The sequence below is a fragment of the Medicago truncatula genome, chromosome 5 (genome assembly GCF_003473485.1).
Source record: "Medicago truncatula cultivar Jemalong A17 chromosome 5, MtrunA17r5.0-ANR, whole genome shotgun sequence".
Taxonomy (NCBI): Eukaryota; Viridiplantae; Streptophyta; class Magnoliopsida; order Fabales; family Fabaceae; genus Medicago; species Medicago truncatula.
The window spans coordinates 4,140,329-4,164,385 of NC_053046.1; the positions used below are offsets into that span (position 1 = coordinate 4,140,329).

The window sequence follows — 24,057 nt, forward strand, 5'->3', positions numbered from 1 at the left end:
CGGTGAGTGTAAAGTGAATTAGTGTTAATTTTGCAGTCATGTTATTAGACTACTAGAGTGTATCAAATTCAGAAAAGTATAAAAGTTTACCATATGATGATGATGATATCTATATCATAATTTATTTATCTCTCTCTTATTCTCGTCCTGAAAATAAACCCAAAATAATACTATAATTTCTACATTTCCATTTGTAAATCAGAATATAATGGATTACCCGCGCATCTAATACAAAAGTAAATCACCCAATAGTGTGAAGATGACACCATTATAATAAAAATTCCACCGTCATATTAAAATCAAGACAAAACTTGTCACAAAACCTTTTTCCAAGCAGATATTGTTAACCTTCTGTACTGTATACATTTTTATAGTTATAATTTTTTTGTTCAGTTTTATAACTTAGACATAACTCACTCAGCAGTTCGAAACATAACTTAAAAGACAGCCCCCACCCCCAATATTTTAATAGCATACATTGTTCAATATTGTACAATTTGTTACAAATACAAGGCAAGGAAGATTGTATATATATTGTTGTGGATGAGACAGATGGTCTTCAATTTGTGCCACTGTCTGATCCCCCGTTTTGGTTGCTTTCCAATATTATACTGCAGTTGTTCATTGTTGATGCATCAAGAAGCCCATGATTCCAAAGTTTGACCATGAATAATCTCCAACACCTGAGTATGAGGGAGGATATACAAAAATTTCAATAAGATGAGATATGCAGCAAATAAAAACTAAAGGAAAAAAATGTAAATAAGATCCTTCAAAAAAAAAAAAAAAAGGCAAATAATATGTAAACTTTCACGTGGTTGGCAATTGACATATTGTTAATTCATATAAGAGACAAGAGTTGTCTAAGTATGAGATTGGATTTTTGTTCTCTTAAATGATAAAAATGTCATTTTTTAGGATCAATATCTATGCTTGTTTTTTATTATCTTCGGAACAAATCCTTTTAGCAGGCAAACTACAGAAATTAGAGAACTATTAGTGGGAGAAAGGAGCAGAATGAGTACCAAAATAAAGTTCGGGATGAATTCAGCTCTTTTGCATAATGCTTGGAAAATGCCTCACAAGCCCACGGAACATGACCATCAGCCAGTACCCTACCACAGTTAAAAAAATACAAGATATCAACAATAATCATGCACATGGTACAGAACTCTGTTTAACTCATCCTGCAGAAACCGTTGGGAAAAAAAACAAAAATAAAATATTAATATGGTCGCCATCAGTGGACACCTTTGTTTTCTCATAAAAGAGTTCCAGAGATGCATGAGCTGCTTTTCATCTTTGGAAACATCCACAAAATCATCAAGCATCTGCAACATTAAACAACAATGGTTAATGTTAAATCGGTTGCACTTTAAACATCCGATAGCAAACTGCACAAGATCTTAATGAATTACTAGAACAGAAACGGATCAAAATGAACAGGGAATTTTAAGAAGTTAAAAGAAACAGCATATTTTCAACGAATTGTAATTGAGAGCCGGAGAGCTATACTATATGTGATCATGTTATGTTAGTTAGATCAGCAGCCCTGATTCAAAAGTAAAAAAGGTATTGAAAACGCAAACAGAGAACACGCGTTATTTGATTACAAAATTCGACCAATTTGTGCCTACCACTCAAACTAAAGAGCGGCTACAATACCTATCTATTATTCAAGGTTGTTTACAAAGTATAACATGTGTTTAAACACTATGGTCCAGTTTGAGCAACCTGCCCACTTATCGGTAAACTGTGAGTCATACCCACATGTCCATGTTCATTCTACAAAACATGCCCGGAAGTAACAATCTAAAATCTAAAGCATCATTTTGAAATATGCAAAAGAAGAAAAACAGAATTTGAAATATATTTTAAGATTACCCTTCTATCTTCCAGGTTAGCAACTCCATCATCAACTTCATCTTCACTATCACGGTCTGACAACACTTGTTCCAGTGCCATGGGCTTCATTAACACAGAACAAAATGAGCAATGGACTTGGAAACAAATCAAATACATTATCTTACTAATCCATATAAAGTGCTAAAGCTAGACAATATGCAAATTGTATGGATTTAATCCATATATTATCTAATTAATTCTAAAGACATGAAAACCAGTAGCACTTCAGTTAATATTGACCCCATGCACTCTTGTTTGTTAGAGATAAAATAAAATAAAATTTCTAAAAGCTAATGGTAATTACAAAATGAGGATTAATAGTCTAGTATTAAAAATATAATGGTAATTGCAAGATGAGGATTAGCAGTCTAGTATTAAATCCATAATGGTAATTACAAAATGAGGATTAACAGTTTAGTATTAAATCCATTTATGGAGATGCCAGATAACTGTTGAACAAAAAAGGCAAGGGGTCTCTACAGTTATCAAATCAAAAGAACCTGTAATTCACTTATAGAAATTAACTTGTACATAAAATAGTCCATACACCAAGCATGTTAGGAAACAAATTAGGTGAATAAAAAATCAGAAACATCTAAGACAATTAATTACCTGAACTCTGTGTGAGTGAAAGAACTGCCTCTTCTGCAGGAGCATACGACTGGAGAAACAATTTCGACATAAATGAGCATATCAGGACTTCATAAGATTGAAAAAAAGAAAAACAAAAGGATGGATGTGACTCAACTGTCTCAATCTAATAATATTTCACTGTGATTACAGAATTTAAAAGGTAATTTTTAAAAAAATGTACATCTGATGATGCAACGGTAAGAAACTTCAATCACAACATGGCTGACAGAAATACAATACAAGAATTGTGCAAGTCAAACAGGTATTCAGCTTTGTATTATTTTATATGATTTACACATGTCAAACATGTGTTTAGTATTTAAATCAATACTACACATGCATGTGACATAGAAAGAAACCAAGGTTTTAAAAGTCATACAGAACCGTCTGATTCGACTGGTTGAACAGGGAACCAACCAATTTGTCGGTTGGTTCAATTCCATTCAAACATAATATAAATGAAACGGATGGAACCACTGTTGGGTCAACGGTTTTTTTTTCCTTTTTAATTTACTTGTTATCCAGGGTTAAACGATGACCTAGAGGTATCGTCGGCTCGAACTCCGGTCTGGTTATTAAAACACTGATAGAGACTAGTTACTTTATATTTCAAATTCAATAAGCGAACAGCTAAGCAGAAACAGAAATAAAATAAATAAAAGAGAATCTAAAATATAGTCAAGTATGATAAACTCATTTAGAAGTTATAACTGAAGTTTATAGCTTAAAAAATATAAGATAAGAAAAAACAAGGCTTTGCGAACATAGTCAACATACCTTTTTGAGTCTGAACGGTCTGCATTTAACTTCTTTGCTTTAGTAGGCAGAGCAGGATCACTTTTATATATTGATTTGCTACATTCAGGGTCCTCAGAAGATTGGGGCATGGCAATTGAAGCACCTGGAATGTTAAAACTAGATTCAACATGTTCCGCGTAATCCATGGCACTAGGATGATCAGGACCAAATTTTACCCCACCATTTCCCTCATTCTGCAAATTCTTCTCACTACGAGATGCTCTTGACATATTCTCCCCTTTGCTGGACAGGATATCTACAAATAACTTTAGAATTTCAGTCTATTTCACAAAGACTTTATGGGGAATGAATTGTATAGACATTACTCTCAATTAACAAACTTGGAAGAAAAAAAGAGTAAGTATTTGTCCCTCTCCTATATACAACAGCAAATGAATTACATCAACTTGCACCTTTTTAGTTCGAAAGGGAGATAAGAGGGATGTTTCAACTTTGAATACTGTATACCACTTTGCATCTTAATAGATAGATTATATGAAGGTATTAAGTTAATCTAGCCAAGCTCACACGTACCCCCCAGCCCCAACACAACCACAACCACATTGCATCCCAAACTTTTTTCTCTGCCAAAAATCCAGCAATAGAGAAAAGAACAGCCTTTCCCGCTTTGCTTTCTTGCTGGTTAGAGCCAAAAAAAATTGCATCCAGTACTCTTCTTCCTTCTATAAACTATCATTGACCAAACAGTTTTTTCTAAAAGTATGCTTTAAAAGACAAATATCAATGTGTTGCATCTTGGCAAATTTTATGTGCTTTAGGCCACCTAAAAATGTCATTAAATTGTCTCTAAAACTGTTTCTAATCATACTTATGGAAGGCATCAAAATACAATGTATACCGTTGTCTTTCTGTAGAACCCCATTCTGTATGCCTTCTGGTGAATCCAACTTCAGGAAATTTACATTGGCATGCTTCCCATTTTGAACGGAGCCTCTTGGTCTACGCTTTCGAGATCTTGAACTGTATAGTTTGTTAAATAGCTTATAGTCAATCATCTTAAAATTATATAAATTGATCAATGACTGCTTTAACTAGATATAGACAACCAACCAGAAGAAGAAGGTTTGTGATTGTGGAATTACTCCATCAGCAACATTCTGCATAGATATAGATATGCCACACGTGTTAACAAATAAACAAAATAAAAAAAAAAGCAAAAACAAATCATACACATCAAATGAAATCCCAATCAAGTAGTCACTCAAAAAGGAAATTCCATCATTAAATCTCAGTAACATAAGCAACACATTTGAGACAAATATTCTGTTGAAAATTTCAAGGCATGACAGACTAATGCTAGGTCATCTTTAAACCTGAACGTTCTGTTCAACCTTTGCCCAACACCTATAAGAATACATTGGGCAAGGGATAAGATAAACATGATATGCATCTGATCCTGGCATGAGAAATAGATCCCATAGTAAGGTCAGAGTCACAGCCCTATGGCAGTGCAAAAGATGCCATATAAAAATCATATTCTATGGGATATACATTCCATGAATTCATCAGGAACAGGAAGAGAATGCCGCTGCTCACATCAAACATGGGAAATATAATGTATTATTAGGCTAGATCCTAGTTTTTTCAATAATACCAATGAGTTACTCCTATCAACATTCAGGACTAACTTCATATGATATACAATCCCTAAGCAAATTATTTCACCACAAGTCCAGTCTGAGAAGGTTCTGACCTCTGATCTCAATATGTCAGTTTTTACAGAGACGTTCACTGCTTGGTAATCATTGGTGACCTAAAAATGGAACTAGTTAAATAACCATTCATTCAGAAATAATAGAATATTAAAAAGTTGACTTAATAGGTACAGCTGCATACCCAGAACTCAAAGTTGAATAGATCATGTGATGCACAAAGATGAAATCGCAAACCCTGCACAAACAAACTGAGGTTGATTAACTGCCAAAGAAAACGGAGAACGAAACTATCTATTGATTAGGAGAAAAGATGAAACTTCACATATAAGTTCATATAGCTCTAGTAAAAAAACTGAACAGAACAAAGAGCCAAAACAAAGTGTGTTAAGCAAGTCATAATCAATTTGTTTTGTTCAATTATAGCACAAATGAGGAAAATATTTTTTTAACATAAGATGAGCAGGTTGAGATGTACAAAATGTATTGAAGTTATGTATCCAATCAACATTACCACAACAAAATAATACTACATGCATGTAAGAATTCATTTTTGTAAACGGTAAAAGTGGTTTTAGAAAAATAAATTTGATTTCGATCATTACTTAACATGTTTGGGTGTTCTCAAGTAGAACTTCTTAGCCTCCAAAATAGATTCTAAAACTTGAGGTTGGAATTCAGAGCTTCCATGAAGAGCAATCAATTTTAGCCACAAATGTGTTGTTCTACTTCTACTCACATCCAAACATAAAACACTTTTAGTTCAACGAACGAGAATATTACAAAACCAGTTTATTCAAAATTAATTATCTTTGCAGTAGAATCCAACACAAACTACAGACTCTTTTTTTCTTTTTTTGATTAAAAAAAAAAAAAAAAACTACATAGACACTACCATTCAAACAAGAGAATGAGTATATAAAATACTGAAATTCAATAGATTTCCATGAAAAACAGTTTTTGAAGTTTTCTCTTAGCTTCTAACAAAGAAAAAAGAGACAAGACAACAACCTCCCAAATTATCAAATTATGAATGAAAAAAGCAATTACTGAAGTTCAAATCACAGCATATACCTTAAAGCTCGCACACTGCATCAAGCAAAATGGACAAGAAAAGTCTTCAGTCACTACATTTGGAAAGAAACAGAAATGTATCAGTACGGTCAAAATTGTTTTTTTTTTTTTTTTAATAAGAAACCATCACAAAAAAAGAGAATAACATGACAGACCACCCAAAAAAAAAGCATTAAAAAATGCCAGCTCAAAAGAGTAACGTTTACAAAATCATATCTGTCCAAATTAAAGGCAGATGAAGTTCTGCACTTGAAAACTATCAGCCATAAGCATCTATGGAAGGAAGTCGGAATCGAAAATAAAAACATTACCAAATTGTTTACTAGTTTGATTGCTCTTAAAAATTGTACTTATTATAGGAAGGTAGTGGTAAGATGTAATGTTGAACATAGCTGGTGACAATATGATAATATGCTGTACCTTCAGTCTTTCGAAGCGCATTGTAACAGTCCCTATAGTTGAAAACCACAATTCCTGCTCGCAACCTTCAAAACAGAAAGCCATCAAACAATTGCCACCCAATAAGGCAAACAATAAATACAATCAACAAGAAACGCAAGGATAAAGCATAGCAAAACAATTTCTTTCTTAATTGTTATTCAGGCAAGAATGCAAAAATCATCAGCTGATGAAGAATAGACATCATGGTATGCTAAAGAATTACTTGGACAGTATTTGAGACTAGGGACAAAATGCAACTTTTAGTCTAGAGTTTCGTAATTAAAATAAAATAGCCAAATAATTTACTGTTTACTTCTTGTCCTACTGTTAACATCTTTCTTCAATGAGACATTTACTTCTTTTCGGCATCTAGACTCAAAACTTCACCTTACCAGTTACAACCCCTAATGAAGCATTGCATATTACATAAGATAGATATCTGAAAATGGGTAAATCTTTATTCGATATGCAAAGAGGCTAGTTTCTCTTTTCAACTAATAAATTGTGAACTATTTAATGAACAAATCTTAAGTACGGCGCCTAAGGTCCTATTACTGTTGTTCGCCAATAAATTACGGACACGTGTACTGTGATTTCCCTCTAACAAGGGGAACCTACACCTCCCGTGAATGGTGAATCGAAATTTCACATTTCGTGCCGGAATCGAAAAACAGAAACGGTGTCATTTTCTCGCAGAGTCCCAAATTACCACCACCCTCCCCCTCCCCCTCCCCCCCCCCCCCCCCAAATCAACTTCCCAGACTGCCACTCAGATCGAAGTCTTCACTTCAGCAAGTCGTCCTCTATCGTACGTTTGCTGGTCTATAGTCAAAGAAATGGTGGGGAACAGAGAGAGTTTTCACACACTTCCTAGTTCTGCAGCATCACATTTACTTTTTCTTTTCCATCAAGGGTTGGTATTCATTGCAAGTCAGCCAAGTCTAAATTAAAATTTTCATACAATGGTACAAGGAAACGAAGCAGTGATGATTCTGCAAATACAACTTGCGGGGGTTTTTTTTTTTTTTTAAAAGATAATACATGACACGTATACTTAGTTTATTGGCGAGAACATAAGGAACTGTAATTAAGTTTTGTCGGTATTTAAATAGTTTTCGTTTGTAGCATTTATTTCTCTTACTGTCGGATTCTCAATCCTCACAAATCAAATTCCTTTTTTTCTGTATCGATTCTCCTATTACCAAAAAAAGTAGATAGATGATTACTATTCATGTATCCCCAAATAATTAATTTCTATTAGTATAACTCTTAAAAATCATGTTGAATCAACAATTTAAGAGTAAGGAAATGGTATAAAGAGTAGTGTACTTCAACAAATTGAATGATGAAACTAAAAACTAGATGAAATAACTATAATACATGTATATAACAATTCAAAGGAATATTTACCTCCTTTTTTGCTTTGCTTTTATTTTATAGCGCAAACATCTCTTAAGAAAAGTAGGCTGCAAGAGAAATGAATTCCAAATGGTATCAATCAACATATCTTTTATATTAAAAAAAACATAAAATTTTGACATGTATGCTAATTTCAATTTTTAAGAGCAACTTTCAAATGTAGAATCGCATAAAAACCACTTCACATGTTTAATATCAACCAACACCGCTCGGCTCAGTGGAGTAACCTGCCCTAGACTCGGGGAAACGACCTAGTACTCCCAGGTTCGATTCCCGCAGAGTTCAAAAATGTGTTGGCCAGACTTTACTTGGCCCCCCGGGCAGGCAGATATTAATCTTACGTTTTCTGCATGGGGACACGCCCCAACGATATAAAAAAAAAAAAAAAAAAAAAAAAAGTTTAAATATCAAAAAAATCAGTCAACATCTCATCTCGGCATTAAGTTCAAATCATAGCACAATTTCTAATCCCTTAATCATAAAATTATAAATTACCAATATTTAAACAACCAAAACACAGAAAAAATAGCAAAAAAACAATAAATGAATATTATGGAGCTTAATTAAAAGTTGAAACAATCATATACTGATTAGGAAGTAATAGTAATATTATACATTGTGAAGAGAACGACGATAGAGAATATTGTAGAATTCAACAGGTTTGCAATAAATCAAAAGACTTTCATCAGCTGTAATTTCTTCTTCACCGGAATTATGCACCGGTGAATTTTGCCGGCACATGTTGAATTCTTCAACCTACAAACAAACACAAAATCAACTTCAATTAAACATACATTGTTACACGCAATTGAAGTAATGAGCTGAAACACAATTAGGTTAAACGAATATTGCAGCTGAAAACAAAGAAATTCATGAGAGAGGAAGACTTACAGAGAAGAGAGAAAATGCGAAGAAGTTCTTGGTCGATCTGGCGGAGAAGGGAAGAGCATGGCACCGTCAACGTAGTTCATTACACACTGTATTGGGCCCGATAATAATGGGCCCATCTTAATATAAGAGGAAAAGATGAGGATTGTTATTTGCACCCCTCTAATTTACTTCTAACGCACCTGTATAAGAAGGGGAAAAAAGCTCATGGGCTTTGAGCCCAAGCCCACCCGCAAAAAACATACCTATTTATAGGTATGTTAAGTTTTCCTTTCCTTTAACTCTCGATTTTTTTCACTAAACGGTTTTTTTATTTTATCGATGCTGGCTTCTTCTTCTTCTAGTTGTTGTATGCGAATTGCAAATTTATACTCTGTTAAATAACAAGTTTCAATTTAAATTTTGAAATATTTTAGGGGTTAAGTAAGTGTTATTTTCTTTTTTGAAGGAGGGTTAAATAAGTTTGTGATTTTAAAAAATATAAAGAATTTTGATTTTAGTTGCAAAAACTAAAAACTTTCTTTTTTGTTGTCCCTAATAGTTGGTTTATGTTCATGTCAGTTTTTGTCCAAGTTATATCCATGCATTATGTTTAATCTCTTCTCTTCTCATTGTTTAACTATACACTGCTAAATAGTAGTAACATATAGTAAAAGATTAATTTACAATATATAAAACTCTGCTATAATTAATTAAAAATATATCAGTTTAAAATATGCATCATGCATGTGCTTGCATATACTTGAGCAACACATTCACTCAAATGTTTTGCATAGATCCCATTGAGTTATTTTCATCGTACAAGAGAGTTAATGATTTTATTATGTAAGTTTCTATTTTAGTTTTTGTCTTACACTTTCGAAAAATGTGGCATGTTTCATATGAATTCATCTTTTGGTTGAGCAAGATTCTAAAACTCTTGCAGCATATAGAAAATCCAAACTATGCAAGTGTATATTATTATTCTTTAAAATTCCAATCCCTCTGAAAAAGTATAAGTGATTATCGTTAGAGCATTGTAGTTTCAGATTCTATACATAGTATACTTTTCATATTATTGATGATTTAACTAATGTGATGTTTGTTTGGGCCGATATGTTATGCAGTGATTGAAGCAGGACAAGTTTAATTTGATTAATTGATAATGGGAAGATATAAATCCATAAAGAAGTACAGTTTCTCTGAGTCAAACTCTAAGTCACATGAGGATCATTCCATTAAGAATATGAAGCAAAATTCCTATAGTGGTAAGAGTTGTAAAGTGATTTCAAAGTTGTTAATCCCTGAAGACTTGGTGTTTGATATCCTTAGTTTTCTCCCTGTTAAATGTCTGCTTAACTCTGCAAGGTATGTTTGCAAATCTTGGGCTACTACTATTCGCAGCTCCCTGTTTGCCGAAGCGTGCCTACATCGTGCACATTCAAAACCTGGTCTATATGTTGAAAATTGCAAGCATCAAAATAATTATTATTTCTTGGATATTAAAGATGATGTGAATAGTCTATTTGAATTTGAAAGGTCTAACATGGGAACACCTCAAAAAATGGGAAACATTGTCGATACTTGTGATGGAATATTGCTACTTTGTCATGGTCCTAGATTTTCATCGTGAACCCCATCCTCAAGTGTTGGCTCAAAATTCCTTCTTTACCGATTTCACTGAAACGATCGGAACTTAAGTGTCAAGTAACTATAGCACGTGTTCCTCACTCTATTGAATTCAAGCTGTTTTTTTGTAGATATCCTAGTGGTTTCGGGTGCTTATTGGTATGTATTCTATGTGCTTAGAATTGGAGTAGATAGCTCATGGAAAGAGATAGCTTGAAAAGAAGCTCCTCGTGAATGGTTTTTTTGTTGGAAACTACTTTATAAATTACTCGCTCCATTCCTTTTCTTTTGATGTTTTAGAACTTTAACTATATTCCAAAACTTTTGATGTTTTAGTGAATTTGTTATTGTTTTCTTAAGTTTACCCTTGTTGGAAAACACAATAAACTATTAAAGTAGTTGTGACCTTTGGTTTATCACATGTGAATTTAATGATAAATAAGGACATTTAAGTAAAAAATACACAAATATTTATATACTTTAATTACTCCTTAAAACTTGTGTCAAGAACTAAAACATCAAAAGAAAAGGAATGGAGTATAATGGAGACAATTATCTTTACTGGATAACTATAGAGGGAATAACAATGATGGATGTTGAGAAGGAAAATATTGTAGGACAGTATTTACTTCCACTTCCCCCTGTGTTGATGGGTCTTAATTCAGATGCAATATTTTTAAGTTTAATTGCATTTTTGGCCCCCTATCTTTTCAAAAGTTGCGATTTTGGACCCCTAACTAATTAAAATACAAAACAGCCCCCTATGTATTGGATCTTTGACAGTTTTGGCCCCCAAGGCCACTTTTGACTTAGTCTTCGCTGACGTGGCACACACATCCCTTAAGTGAGGTGTCACATGTCGACCATTGTGGGTGCCACGTCAGCGAAGACTAAGTCAAAAGTGGCCTTGGGGGCCAAAACTGACAAAGATCCAATACATATGAGGTTGTTTTGTATTTTAACTAGTTAGGGGACCAAAATCACAACTTTTGGAAAGATAGGGGGCCAAAAGTGCAATTAAGCCATATTTTTAGGGATGGGAAATCACCTTTCTTGCATTGTGAATAATGATGCATTTTGTAGAACATTTCAAATCTATGTTTTGGATTTTGAGTTAGGAAAATGGTCTCTTTATCATGAGATGGGACCTTTTGATTTTCCGACTGCTTGCGGCCATGAGATTCATATTCTGTGTGTGGTGTTTTGTTTCTGGATCAACCATCAAATTATCCTTCGAGTATCTCTATTGAAAAGAAGAAATACATCTGTAACAAGTAGGGAAACCATGCATTTTAGTTACAATGTCAAGATCAAACGACTAACAAAGATTGACAACATTGTTGTGGGTGATATTAAGGTATGGCTTCACACTAACAGTCTCGTCTCATTGCCAAGTACTCCACTATAGTTGTGGTTGGTTATAGCCAGCCAAACATAAGTATCAAACTTGGAGTTGGAAACACATGATGCGTTTTTCCTTAGTTAGTCTAATTATTATTATTGTTTAGCTTTGCTTATTTTGTTGAATGATGACTTACTTAGTCTTCGACAAATCTTGTACTCTCTTTTGCTTTTCTTATCAACGAAAGAGAAACATATAATTTATAAGGTGCCAGATTGTTATTTGCATCAGGTTATTTTGGTAGTCTTGATCTGAGTTTGGAATTTCTTTTTGATATTTTTATTTATTTATCTGAAGTACACAAGTGTTATATTCACCATCACTCTTGCTTGTAAGTTGCAATGGTAGACATCTTTAAAATTTAGAATAAGGAACTATCTATGAACGTGATTTTACTAACAGCTTTCCAACTTATCACCCAAACCCAATTGCATCCAAATATCCTTTCTTAACTCCTTTACCTTAATCTTATCCCACATACTGTCAAAAATGCTATTAAGAAAGTTGTGAATCACACATGCATGTCACTGAAGCACAGGTCAAAAATTACTTAATGCAGATGTTGTTCTATTAACAATCTTATCCAAGAGCTATTCTACTTAATGTCTGAATTCATGTAGTATAGTATCCAATAAAACATGAAGGAATTCTCTAGATTATTTGTTTGCATCTCTTATTTTTTTGAATTATTTTTTCAACAAAAAAAAAATGGAAAATGAAACAGAGATTCGAGCACATTTGGTTTCAGCCAGAATCATTAATTTCATGAGAAGTAGAGAATACATTATTGGAAGTCATATTCTGATATATATACATGACATACATCAAGTCATCCATATATGTGTTTGGATGAGTGGTGAATTTAACAACATCACGATTGCACCATGAGTTTGTTAAAGATACGATGTATAGAAGTATAGTTTTTGCTAGAATCACAATGAGTGCTGTGATTATGTTAGTCTCATGTGTAGAGATTCAAACAATCCACATGGTTTTAGCATTATATATTTGATCAAACACAATTTTGAAGAACCCAATCAAGTTTTGCTTAAGTATCTTGATTCAAGAAATTACAACATACTCAAGGACGACACACTCAATAATACGAGAAAACACAAAGGCAACAAAAGTTAAAATAATTAGAAGAAAGTTACACATAAAAGACACTCTAGTGTACTAAAGTTCACTTTTTACACAAGATGTTGTTTCAAGTACTCACGTGGCAACAACTTAATTACCTTGCACCAAGACTCCTAAAATCACGACTTATAGAAAGAAAAAAAAAAATTAAAATCATGATTTGAATATGTCCTTGTTTTTCTCCTTAATTATAAGTAATGTGGTTCAGTTGGCCACAAAAGCTAAGTTTGTGGGAAAACTCGTGGATTCAATCCACACAAAACACACATATAATATATTTTGATGTGAATAATTATGTGCATTTTTCCCTCAAAAAAAAAAATTATGTGCATTTTCGGTAACAATGAAAATATATAAAAAAAATGTTTTGATTATTTCTAGAAATGCATCATTATCTTTAACTAGCATTACATCTTCTCTCCATCACAAGAATTCACTTCAAAAGTTCCCATCAAGGTAAAATGGACACACATTTTTAAAATAAAATCACAATATTTTCATCAGCAATGATAAGTGAACACACTTTTCTTAACACAAAATAGACACCATGGACATTTTAGACTTTTCAGCCTTAAAAAAGGGGCATTGTTGTAAATCCACCACACCTCCCTTCTTCCTTTCTTCCCGCTTGCAGAACTCATTCTCCCTCCAACCACCATTTCTTTCTCATCTCAGACCACCACCACCACTGTTTTCAACTCAATAATTCCCCATCTCCACTGTCCAAGACTCTCCCCTCCGTCAGCTGCCATTGTCCTCTACTCCCTCACGACGACCGCACACCGACCACGACCATCTTCTTCTCTTTCTCGCCGACCGTCGTCCCTCTCTTTCTTGCTGGCCGCTGAGTTGTTGCGCTATCGTGGTTCAAGATTTGCGATTTTTGGATTCGTCGGCTGTTGCACCTTTTGGGTTCAAGATCCAGGGAGTTGAAAGTTGGTGGTCGCCGTTGCCGGAATGGAAAATGGTGGTGGTGTGAGATGAGAGAGAAACAACAGTGAATGGAGGGAGACGAAGGAAACAAGAGAGAGTAAAAATTAAAGGAAAGAAAAAATAAGGAAAAAAAAAAAATTAAAGGAACAGGAAGATGAGAGAATAACAGAGAGAGGAAGAGAGTGAGTGTGAAAGAAAGAAGAGAAAAAAAAAAAAAAAAAAGGTATTAGTGAATAGTGGAATACGGTATAGATGTCGTATTTGTGTTTGATTTTTTGTGTTTGTTTATCATTTCTGTATTTTCATAAAGTAAAGATCCATGTGGTAAAATGGATCAGAACGATGGAAAAAGGAAAGATTTGTATAGATTATATTTGTCCCCACCACTTTGTGGAAAATCTTCAGAAATCAGTATGTTAGTTAATTAGATACATGTGACTCAAATGGTGAAAGAAAATTGCTCTTCTCTTATCCAAAATCGTTCACTCTCCTGACAAAAATATCTCTCACATAACTTAAGCCATGCATGGCATGATACAACCTGCGTGCGTTAAGTCACTTTGGCCTATGAGTTACAACCTGAGTGAATTAACTCACTCTAAAAGTGTCGAGCGTGACTTAAGTTACATATGTGTATTTTTAACTTTTTAGTTGGGAGTGAGCAAAATTCAATTGGGAGGAGCAATTTTCTTGGTGAAATAGTCTTTTGGTCCCAAAAACATGTTTTTTCCCACTGCACAAAGAAAATGGTTTGTTTCAAATTAACAATAAAGTGAGAAATTGTCCATAAGTAAAAGGTTTTTTCTATATTACCTTTGAAGAATGGTGGGTAATTTACCCACCAACCAATAAAAATGAGCAATTTGTTGGTGGGGTTATGGATACCACTTAAAAATGTGCTTATGTGGCTAATGTGTATTGGTTGGGGTAAATTACTCACCATTCTTCCATAAGTAAAATCATAATTATCGGACATTTTCACATAAAAAGGGAATCGTTTGTTACAATAAATAAAAAAGTTATATTGAATATTAAATAATCGAAGTCGATTTACTTTGTAAATAGAGAAAAATAGTTGTTTTCATTATTTTTAAAATGCACCATTTCTATGATTTACTTTAAGAGCCTCACGTCTTATTAAAAAGTTAAAATTAATACATATTTTTAAAAATGAAAATAGAAAAATGTTTCCACAAAGTAACCACCACTACATCCACAACCTTAAACAAACTCGCTTAGAACCACAAAAGATGATTATTAGTATGTGTTTAATTTGAATTTTGAAGAATTAAAAGTGATTTTAGAAATTATAAAATTGATTTTATCGTATTTAAATGATATAAAAGATAATTGATTTTGCTTATAAAATTCATTCTACTTGAACTCATTTTCACTCAAAATCTATTTTCGTTACACTTAATGATGTTAAGGGTTCATGTTCCCCATTTAATTTCCTTTTCTTAATTTGTTTATGTTTTGTTCTTTCTTTTAGTCTTTAGGCTCTCTAGTTCTCTAATGTATCAAAAAATAAATAACTCGTGATCCTTATGCTTAATATTTTTCTCAGTGGTTGGTCCCAATCAAACTCACTCGTGAACACGTGGGTAGAACATAAAGTTAAAAAAAGAGCCATAAAAGTGTCACTGTGAAGCATCTTTTTCTTGAGAAACTCTTGCTTAGTCACAAAATCAACATTTTACATTTAGGCACACACCCATCAAACTAAAAAAATTAAAAAGAAAATGATTAAAGTAATATTGATTGATGTGACTATTTTACTTATCTTTTAATTTTTTCAATTTATGTGTGTGCGCCTAAATTTTGTGCCTATACAAGACTTTCTCCTCGTTCTTATTAGAAGAGAGAGAGTGTGTGTGTGAACTATGAAGTGTGAAGGCATATTCATGTGTCCACCAATTGGCCAACATCATAAAAGGAGCCCACCTTTAACAATAGTACTCGTTTAAAATGGTTATGTTTTAAATTAGGTTAACAACTTTTTTTTATAGTGATTTTCTAGAATATATTCACTAGTTTTTTTATGTGGGAATATATTAACAAGATACATCTAAGAATTTTTTTAATCACTTTTTAGTTATTCACTTGTTAAAATACTCTTTTTAAAAAAATAAGTTGGAGTATTCTAGCATATGCATATAATAAGAGTTGCGCTAACATACACCCACTTTTTTTTAAAAGGTGTGTTATAGCAACATACACCTCAAGATGTATTTATTAATTTTTTAGTTATACTCCATCCGTTTTTAAATATAAGCAAAATTGACTTTTTAAGTTCATTCAATTAATAATGTATGTGGTTCATATTATGGACCGACTATATATATCATTAATTGAATGAACCTAAAAAGTCAATTTTACTTGTATTTAGAAACGGAGGGATAACAAAATACGCCACATAAAAACTATTTTAAAGGCATGTTCATGTCCTAACAAATCATTTTTTATAAGTATAATATTAATAGGTTAACACAATGGTACCTTTTTTTGAGGGAAGGTTAACATAATGGTACCTATTGAGTTTGATTGGTATGTACTTCATCCAATCAACATGTCATATCTTTATTTTAATCCGTTTTAAAATAAACATAAATGTTAAACAAATTTTGTATATGAAATATCCATATCCAATAAAACTCTACGATACTTAACAATTTACATTTAAATTATATAAACACGGGTGACATCAAAGGAACCCGAATAGGGACGAGGGAGTAATTTATGAGAAATGTGTTATTTTAATCTTTCATTTTTCTTTTGACAAATTATTTTAATCTTTCATGAAAAACGTGTTATTTAAAAATAAAAATAAAAACAAATTAGTCATAGAAGTGTGTTTATGTTCAAAAGAGTGTTACTCTTTCACTTCTTTTGATTTATTTTGGTCAGATATTATCCTTGATTTCATTAAGGGAGAGCACATGAGAAATAGGTTGGATATGTCCAATTTCAGGTTTAACACCTATTGAAAAGGTTTTGGTTTGGTCCCCCTTTTCTTTCTTGTACTCTTTTTTGGTTTTATATATTGAAGTGATGTTCTTTGCATCTGTTTATAAAAATAAAAATAAAATAAAAAAATGTTACTAACTTTTTTTTAAGGGGATCATTGATTGTATTCTCTATAGTAATTTTAAAGTTAGAAAAAGCTGCTGAGGACTAATATGACTTAATACCTGACTAATGTGACTTAATACCTTGTATTCCCTCCGTCCCATAATATATGACATAGTTGACCTTGTTACGAATGTCAATGCATATTTTTGAGCTTAAATATATTGAATAATATGTTAGAAAAAATTATGAAAATCTGATATTTTGAAAATACTCATCGAGACGAATTTAACGACATCTTATATAATATTATTTATATTTGTATATTAGTAGAAAAATATGGTCTAAGTTAAGTAAAAATTGTAAATTTTCAAATGAGTCATGTATTGCGGGATGGATGGAGTATCTTATAACATTCACACAAATTTATGAGGTGTTGACCAGTTGTAATTAATATCGAGTAAATAATCAATTCCCCCCTGAAATTATAAGTTTCATCAATTACCCCCCTGAAATAAACAAAACTTCAATTACCCCCCTGAAATTTCACAACGTTAGTCAATTTACCCCCTCCGTCAAATTTTTCTGTTAGTGAACATGACGTTTTGCAAATACCCCCTTGAAGTTTTGCACTTATGTGCAAAATGCCCCCCAAACTTAAAAATTTATATTATTTTTTTCTTAAAAACAAACAATTAATAGTTAAATATTAAAACTAACTATTAATTTTGGAATTTGGGAAAACTACATGCATATATACATCAAAATAGGCTCCAAAATGGGGAAAAATATGTATTTTTTAAAGTGACAATAATGGGATGATTTGTGGATTAATATTGGAGGTTGTGTAGTTTAAATGGTTTGAGCAAATTGTTGAAGGAGTTTGAGGAGTTAAAAGACTAAGATGGTGAAGGAGAAAATATAAATTTAAATCTGATTATTAATTTGTTTATAAACCTCTAAAAATAATAATTTGTCTATTAGAAATAACCATTATTGTCACTTTAAAAATACACATCTTTCCCTATTTTGATGTATATATGTATGTAGTTTTTCCAAACTCCAAAATTAATAGTTAGCTTTAATATTTAACTATTAATTGTTTGTTTTTAAGAAAAAAATAATATAAATTTTTAAGTTTGGGGGCATTTTGCACATAAGTGCAAAACTTCAGGGGATATTTGCAAAACGTCATGTTCACTAACAGAAAAATTTGACGGAGGGGGTAAATTGACTAACGTTGTGAAATTTCAGGGGGTAATTGAAGTTTTGTTAATTTCAGGAGGATAATTGATAAAACTTATAATTTCAGAGGGAAAATTGACTATTTACTCAATTAATATCGCTTTAGTTAACTAATTCCCCTTTCTCCATTGTTTAAACAATACTGACATCACATGTGATAAACATCACATGTGATAAAGAGAAGAGGACATGTATTTGTCGTACTCTAGTATTGGTGACTACTTATATTAGTGTTATTCTTCAAAATTCTAATGATGCTCCGCTATGTATTACAACATTTATTTATCATGAAAGAATTTTCTTAGTTATGCTTTTGTTAAAAAACAACACATTATTCATGTGAACTTAACTCAGTTGGTAGGGATATTGCATTTTATATGTATGGGTTGGGGTTCGAACTTCGGACACTCTACTTCTCCACAATTAAATTGTGTGAGCTCTAGCCACTAGACTACTTAACAAAAAAAAAAAACACATTTTTTCTTGTTTGTTTTGTACTTTATCCACATATTTTATGGTCGAAAGTTTGACTCTTAATCGAAATTCAACGAGATAATTTAGTTCGAAGAAGAGTGCTCTCTCTTAATGACCAAATTTATACCGGAGGTTGTGGATTCAATGAGGACATAGATCATCTTTTCGTTACATGTCATTTTTACGATAAAATTTTGATGGCGGTTTCCCATTGGCTAGGCTTTTCAACAGCGGCGCAAGGGAATTTATCGGATCGTCTTCTTCAATTTGCAAGTCTATGTGGATTTTCATAAAAGAAAATCGGATGACATTTAACATAATATGGCTCTCAGCCTCTCAGGACCGTGAGTAATTTGGAAAGAAATAAATAGAAGCATATTTGAGAAAAAGGAGGAACATATTCAATCTTTCGGAAATGATAAACAAACACAAACCTTTAAACACAATTTCGACACCACCGTATACTTGTACGGTATTTTTCATTTTCCATTTTTTTTAATTTCTTTTATTTTTCTTTCCCTCTTCTCCTCTACTGCAACCCTCACTCACTCTCTCTCCTCTTCAACCTCCTTCGATCTCTCTCCACACAAACATGCTCAGCCTCCGCTCCCTCTTCGATAAGCTTCCGACCGCCGCAACATCCACCATTTCTCTCCGGCAGCGTGTGACGGCCGGCGTAATATCCAGATCTAGACATCATTTGAAGGTCCGCGATGGTGTTGACGACGACGGGAGGTGATGATTGATGATGGTGGTTGTGAGGAAGAGGTGTGGTGCTGACAGTGGGAGATCTGGAGGACAGTGAGAGTTCTGAGAGATGGAGAGAGAAAGAGAATGGACGGGGGTCACTGCGTCGGAGGATGGTGACGGTGGTGGTGGGAGGACGGAGGTGTTGCGAGGACAGTGGTTATGGACTTGTGGTTCAGTTATGAGAGAAACTAAACAGAAGAGAGAATGAATATGGCACGAGGTAGAGAAACAGAAGAGGGTGCGTAGTGGTTTTACAAAGCTGCCCTTAACTTAAGGTTGAAATAACAAAATTGCCTATGGTGTTGGTATTGTGTCTAAAATTTTGTGTCTAGTTATCATTCCTCCAATCTTTAGGCATAAATGTTAAGCTTCATGTTTTCTGGTGGTTTAAATCGACATATGCTATGTTTGATTTTGACTACAATTATTGGAGGTTTAATCCTCCTTCTTGACCAATGGTTGTTACTTAATTTTTCCTTTTGTCAAGTTTGTTCATTCATCGAATAGCTTTGTATCTTTATAACTTTATGGTGTCTTCTGAAACACATCTTGTAGCGAAGACCTTTTGGTTTGCTAATATAATTCATTTGAGCTTGATAAAAAAAAAAACTTGTTCTCTGAATCAACATTTCATTATCCTGATAGCAATTAAAAATAAAAACAATTTTTTTAAAAACGGAAAATATTTTCAACAACTATATGATTTGTTTTTTATATTATAAAAATACTATCTTCGTTTATTTTTTTAGTGTCGTTCTAAGATTGTTTGCACATGTCAATATAATAAAAAAAGTTGTTGTTTTAATTTTACTCGTTTTTTTATAATAGTTTCAACTATTTATTATTTCATTCTAGTTTATTTTTATTTACGATAAATAGTTGAATATATTATTGACAATAATAATTAGTGTTACATTAAATTTAAGAACAGTCGATAAATAGGAACAAGGTTTTTCAACAAAAACAACAATTATAAGAGTTTTTCTATTTACACCCCATGTTTTTCTGATTACATCCAAATTTTCTTAAATTTTTTTATAATACCAAAATTGTCCTTTTATATAAATTTTCTTAAAACCCTAATTTTATTCATTGTCAGTGAGTTTCACCCTCTTTCACCCCACAAAGCGATCGATCAAACAATTTGATGTTCAATATCAATCTCCATGAAAATTTAAGAGTGAATCAAAATATTTTTCATCCATACTCAATTGGATATAAGTAAGTGAATTTCTTCTTCTATTTGCTAGTTTCAATTTTTTTCCTTCAACTGCAATGATGCACTGTACGATTACGGTTTTAATTTACATTGGCAAGGTTAACTTAAATTCAGTTTAAGTAGGTTCATGTAAACTAAGTTTACATGAACCTACTTAAACTGAGTTTACATGAACCTACTTAAATTGAGTTAACATGAACCTACTTAAACTGAGTTTACATGAACCTACTTAAATTGAGTTTACATGAACCTACTTAAACTGAGTTTACAAAATCGTAGAACTGTGAATCGTAGAACAATGAAAACACAAAATCAGAACTGAGAACCCGTAACAAGAAAAACACAATCGATTGAAGAACAACACTTGCTAACCTGATTTGCTTCGAATTTTCTTTGAAATCATGAATGGACGTGAGAAAGTATGATTTTGAAAATCTTCGCAGAACACAATCGATCGATTGGAGAATTATGATTTTGGAAGAAGGGTTTTGGGGTGTAACCAAAAAAGAAGGAATAGGCTTTTTGAAAATCAAATTTTATGAAAGGGTAATCTTGTCATTTTGGGGTGCAACCATGATTAACTAGGGTGCAAGTAGAAAAACTCCAATTATAAAGGAATGGATGGAGTAACACACTACGCTAAATAGACACACATGTTTCTTTTTATTTATTTATCAAATAACGGGTGGTTATGGTTCACATATTTTAAGTGTAGAGAAGCGGTAGAGTCTAAAGTTCGAACTCATTAATAATGCCATTATACCTCGCAATTGAGTTGTGCTTAAGTTACATAGATTGACATACCTTTTTAACTCATGTAGATTCACGCATTAGAGCAGTCATTTCACATAGTTATGAACTTATGATAAATATTGTTATGTGCTTAAGAAAAAATCGTGATTAATCACAATTCTTAGATTAAGATCTAGAAAAGAGTATGGTTGTGATATACATTCTGTTGCGGTGGACGTTAATCCTTCGTGGTGATCTTCACGGCAGAGGAGAATTGTGTCTGCAAACATGTTAACACTCTGACACTTAAGTCAATATGAAAATGAGGTGAATATGTGTGAAATATGGTAAAAGTGAACCGTACATTAGGAGTGACGCTATGTCACCTTTATATAGACGTATAGGAGAATAATTACCTGCATGAAATGTGGCGCCCTCTGTAAGAGACGGTTAGAGATCCCTTCAACGATTCAAATGGATTCAGACGTGCTCCAAGGCGATGTTTTACATGGAGCTTAACATGTGCCCTCGTCGTGTTTGAGCTTTATCTTTTTAGCTCTTAATTGATCCAAAACAATATTTATTTTTAAAATAATTATATATTATATAGATTTTTTCGTGCATTCAAATCATTTTTATTTTATGTTGCGACCCAACAAATATTTCTTAATTATATTTAATGCCCCACCCACCCAATCAATCTTCTTTTGAAAGTGGAAGGGTCACTAAGCCAACCACATCACATGGATGGATCTATGATTGCACTGCATAAAGCACATAAGTAGTGGAAACTGGAAAAGTTGTTTTTTCTATTTTTATCTTTTTTTAATAATTTTTTCTTTTAAATTTTTTAAAAGGATGCAAACTTTTTATATTTATTTTTATTAAAATGTATTAATCAAAATTACATTGTTTTTTCTTCTTCAAGTAGCATAGTGTCTAAAAGTTCACATTTTTTAAGGTGAATAATATGATGTTCGAATCGCCCTGTGTATATATAATACAATTTCTTTATCAATTGAGTTAAACTTACGGAGACCAAAATCACATTGATTTATTGTTTGTATTTGATGACATTGGAACCAAAATCAAGACCGGTTGTGTTGGTGGTCTGTGCTTGATTCTTTGATATTCCAGGTCTGTTGTGATCTGCAGGTCTCAAGGCGTCAAGACTACTTCCTCTCCGGTATCGTTATGCTGGAAAGAGCTATTTTGCCTACTATTTTGTTCAGGAGGCTGCTGGTGCGTGGATCTTGATACCGTGTTGACGGTCAATCCATTCGCCAACTCTTAACCCTTTTGATCTGAACAGATGTTCACTCTTCATCTTTTTTGTAATCTGTTTTCGCGCCCGTACGCGGGTTCGCTAGCTTGTGCCCATGATGAGTGTTTACTTTGTTAATATTGATTAGGGCTGGTAAACCCGATTTGTATTTTCACGATGTATTTCCGCTTTGGTTGTAACTAGGGTCAGGTTTAATGTTCCCCTTGGTCTTTGTATCTTTTATTTTCTTTAATATATTTATCCTTTTTGCCTAAAAAAAAAAAAAGGAACCAGAATCACATTGCTATATTGTATTTGATGACATTGCTTTTATTCGATATTCACGAAAATATTCCTTGTTCTCTACAAATAAACTCTTTGGTCTTTCAATTTTGCATTTCTTGCGTAGAGGAATGCTAAGAACACACATTTTAACACACAATTTTCAATATATTTTCTTTGATCGGTTGAAATTCACATGGATCATACCAAATTTATATGAGTCCCACATAATTTGATGGGATTCGTGTGAATTTTAACCAATCAAAGAGAGTATATTAAAAAATGTGTGTTGCTATCATTTTTCTTGTTGCATATTTGATCCCAAATCACATTTTTACCCAAAAAAAAAATGTTTTTCAGCGCTGAAAAAGGTGAACTTTACTCTCAAAAGTGATATTTTATCTTGAGATTCAATTTAACATATGGGAAATAAATCACAACTTTCGAAGATCAAATATCACTCATTTTTAGTGCAAAAAATCTAGGTTGAGACTAAAAATCGTAACAACCATGAAAATTGAAAGGTTAAAAAGTTTAATTTTAAATAGATGAACTATTTTCGTGAATCTAATAAAATATAATGATAAAAAATGCAATCAAACCTATAAAACATGTGAAGTATGAAAATCACACCGAAAAATTCTCTTTCAGTTAACCCTGTGTTAACACTCAAAAAAGTTTGTGAAACTCACAGAAATATTTAGCCACATGCTGTTTTGCAAGAACAAAGAATCAAATAGTAAATCATTAAATATCAAGCTACTTTAAAAAAATACACATTCACATTATCCAGGTTCCCTCTGCCTTGTTTTGTCCCTTGTTGCATAAATTAATTCAACTAATAGTTCTCGAATCCCTCTCTCTTGTCTTCACTCAAATATTATACACATAGAACAAGCCATTAATCTGACAAATGCATGTTATATAGAGTTTTCAACCCTCGGGTTTTATATGGCTTATAAAAAATAACATGTACGCGCCTGACTTGTCTTCTAGCTATGTCTAGTGTCCTCTGTCCAGGATTACAGGAATAAATTAAGGGATTGAATTTGTCATTTGTCAAATAATCAGAAAAATTAAATCTAAATTTTTACAAGCTGTAAAACAT

At 32.6% G+C, this 24,057-nt stretch overlaps 1 protein-coding gene across 2 annotated transcripts; it reads right to left on the minus strand.

Annotated features, from left to right (window-relative positions):
- Positions 1 to 268: 268 nt before the first annotated feature.
- Positions 269 to 8,945, minus strand: LOC11438436 (polycomb group protein EMF2B). 2 transcript variants are annotated; one of them, XM_039834428.1, is made up of 16 exons: positions 8,835 to 8,935; positions 8,559 to 8,699; positions 7,935 to 7,990; positions 6,504 to 6,568; positions 6,084 to 6,136; positions 5,194 to 5,247; positions 5,051 to 5,110; positions 4,408 to 4,454; positions 4,196 to 4,317; positions 3,518 to 3,592; positions 3,316 to 3,439; positions 2,518 to 2,566; positions 1,885 to 1,968; positions 1,252 to 1,331; positions 1,026 to 1,115; positions 269 to 683 (listed from the first exon to the last, which is right to left on the minus strand). In XM_039834428.1, the coding sequence occupies exons 2-16, from the start codon at positions 8,682 to 8,684 to the stop codon at positions 560 to 562; spliced, it is 1,209 nt and encodes a 402-aa protein (XP_039690362.1). In that variant the 5' UTR covers positions 8,685 to 8,699; positions 8,835 to 8,935; the 3' UTR covers positions 269 to 559. The 2 variants fall into 2 exon arrangements, with proteins under 2 accessions (XP_039690362.1, XP_024640393.1); XM_024784625.2 differs by having other exon boundaries at positions 3,316 to 3,592; positions 8,835 to 8,945.
- Positions 8,946 to 24,057: the final 15,112 nt, after the last annotated feature.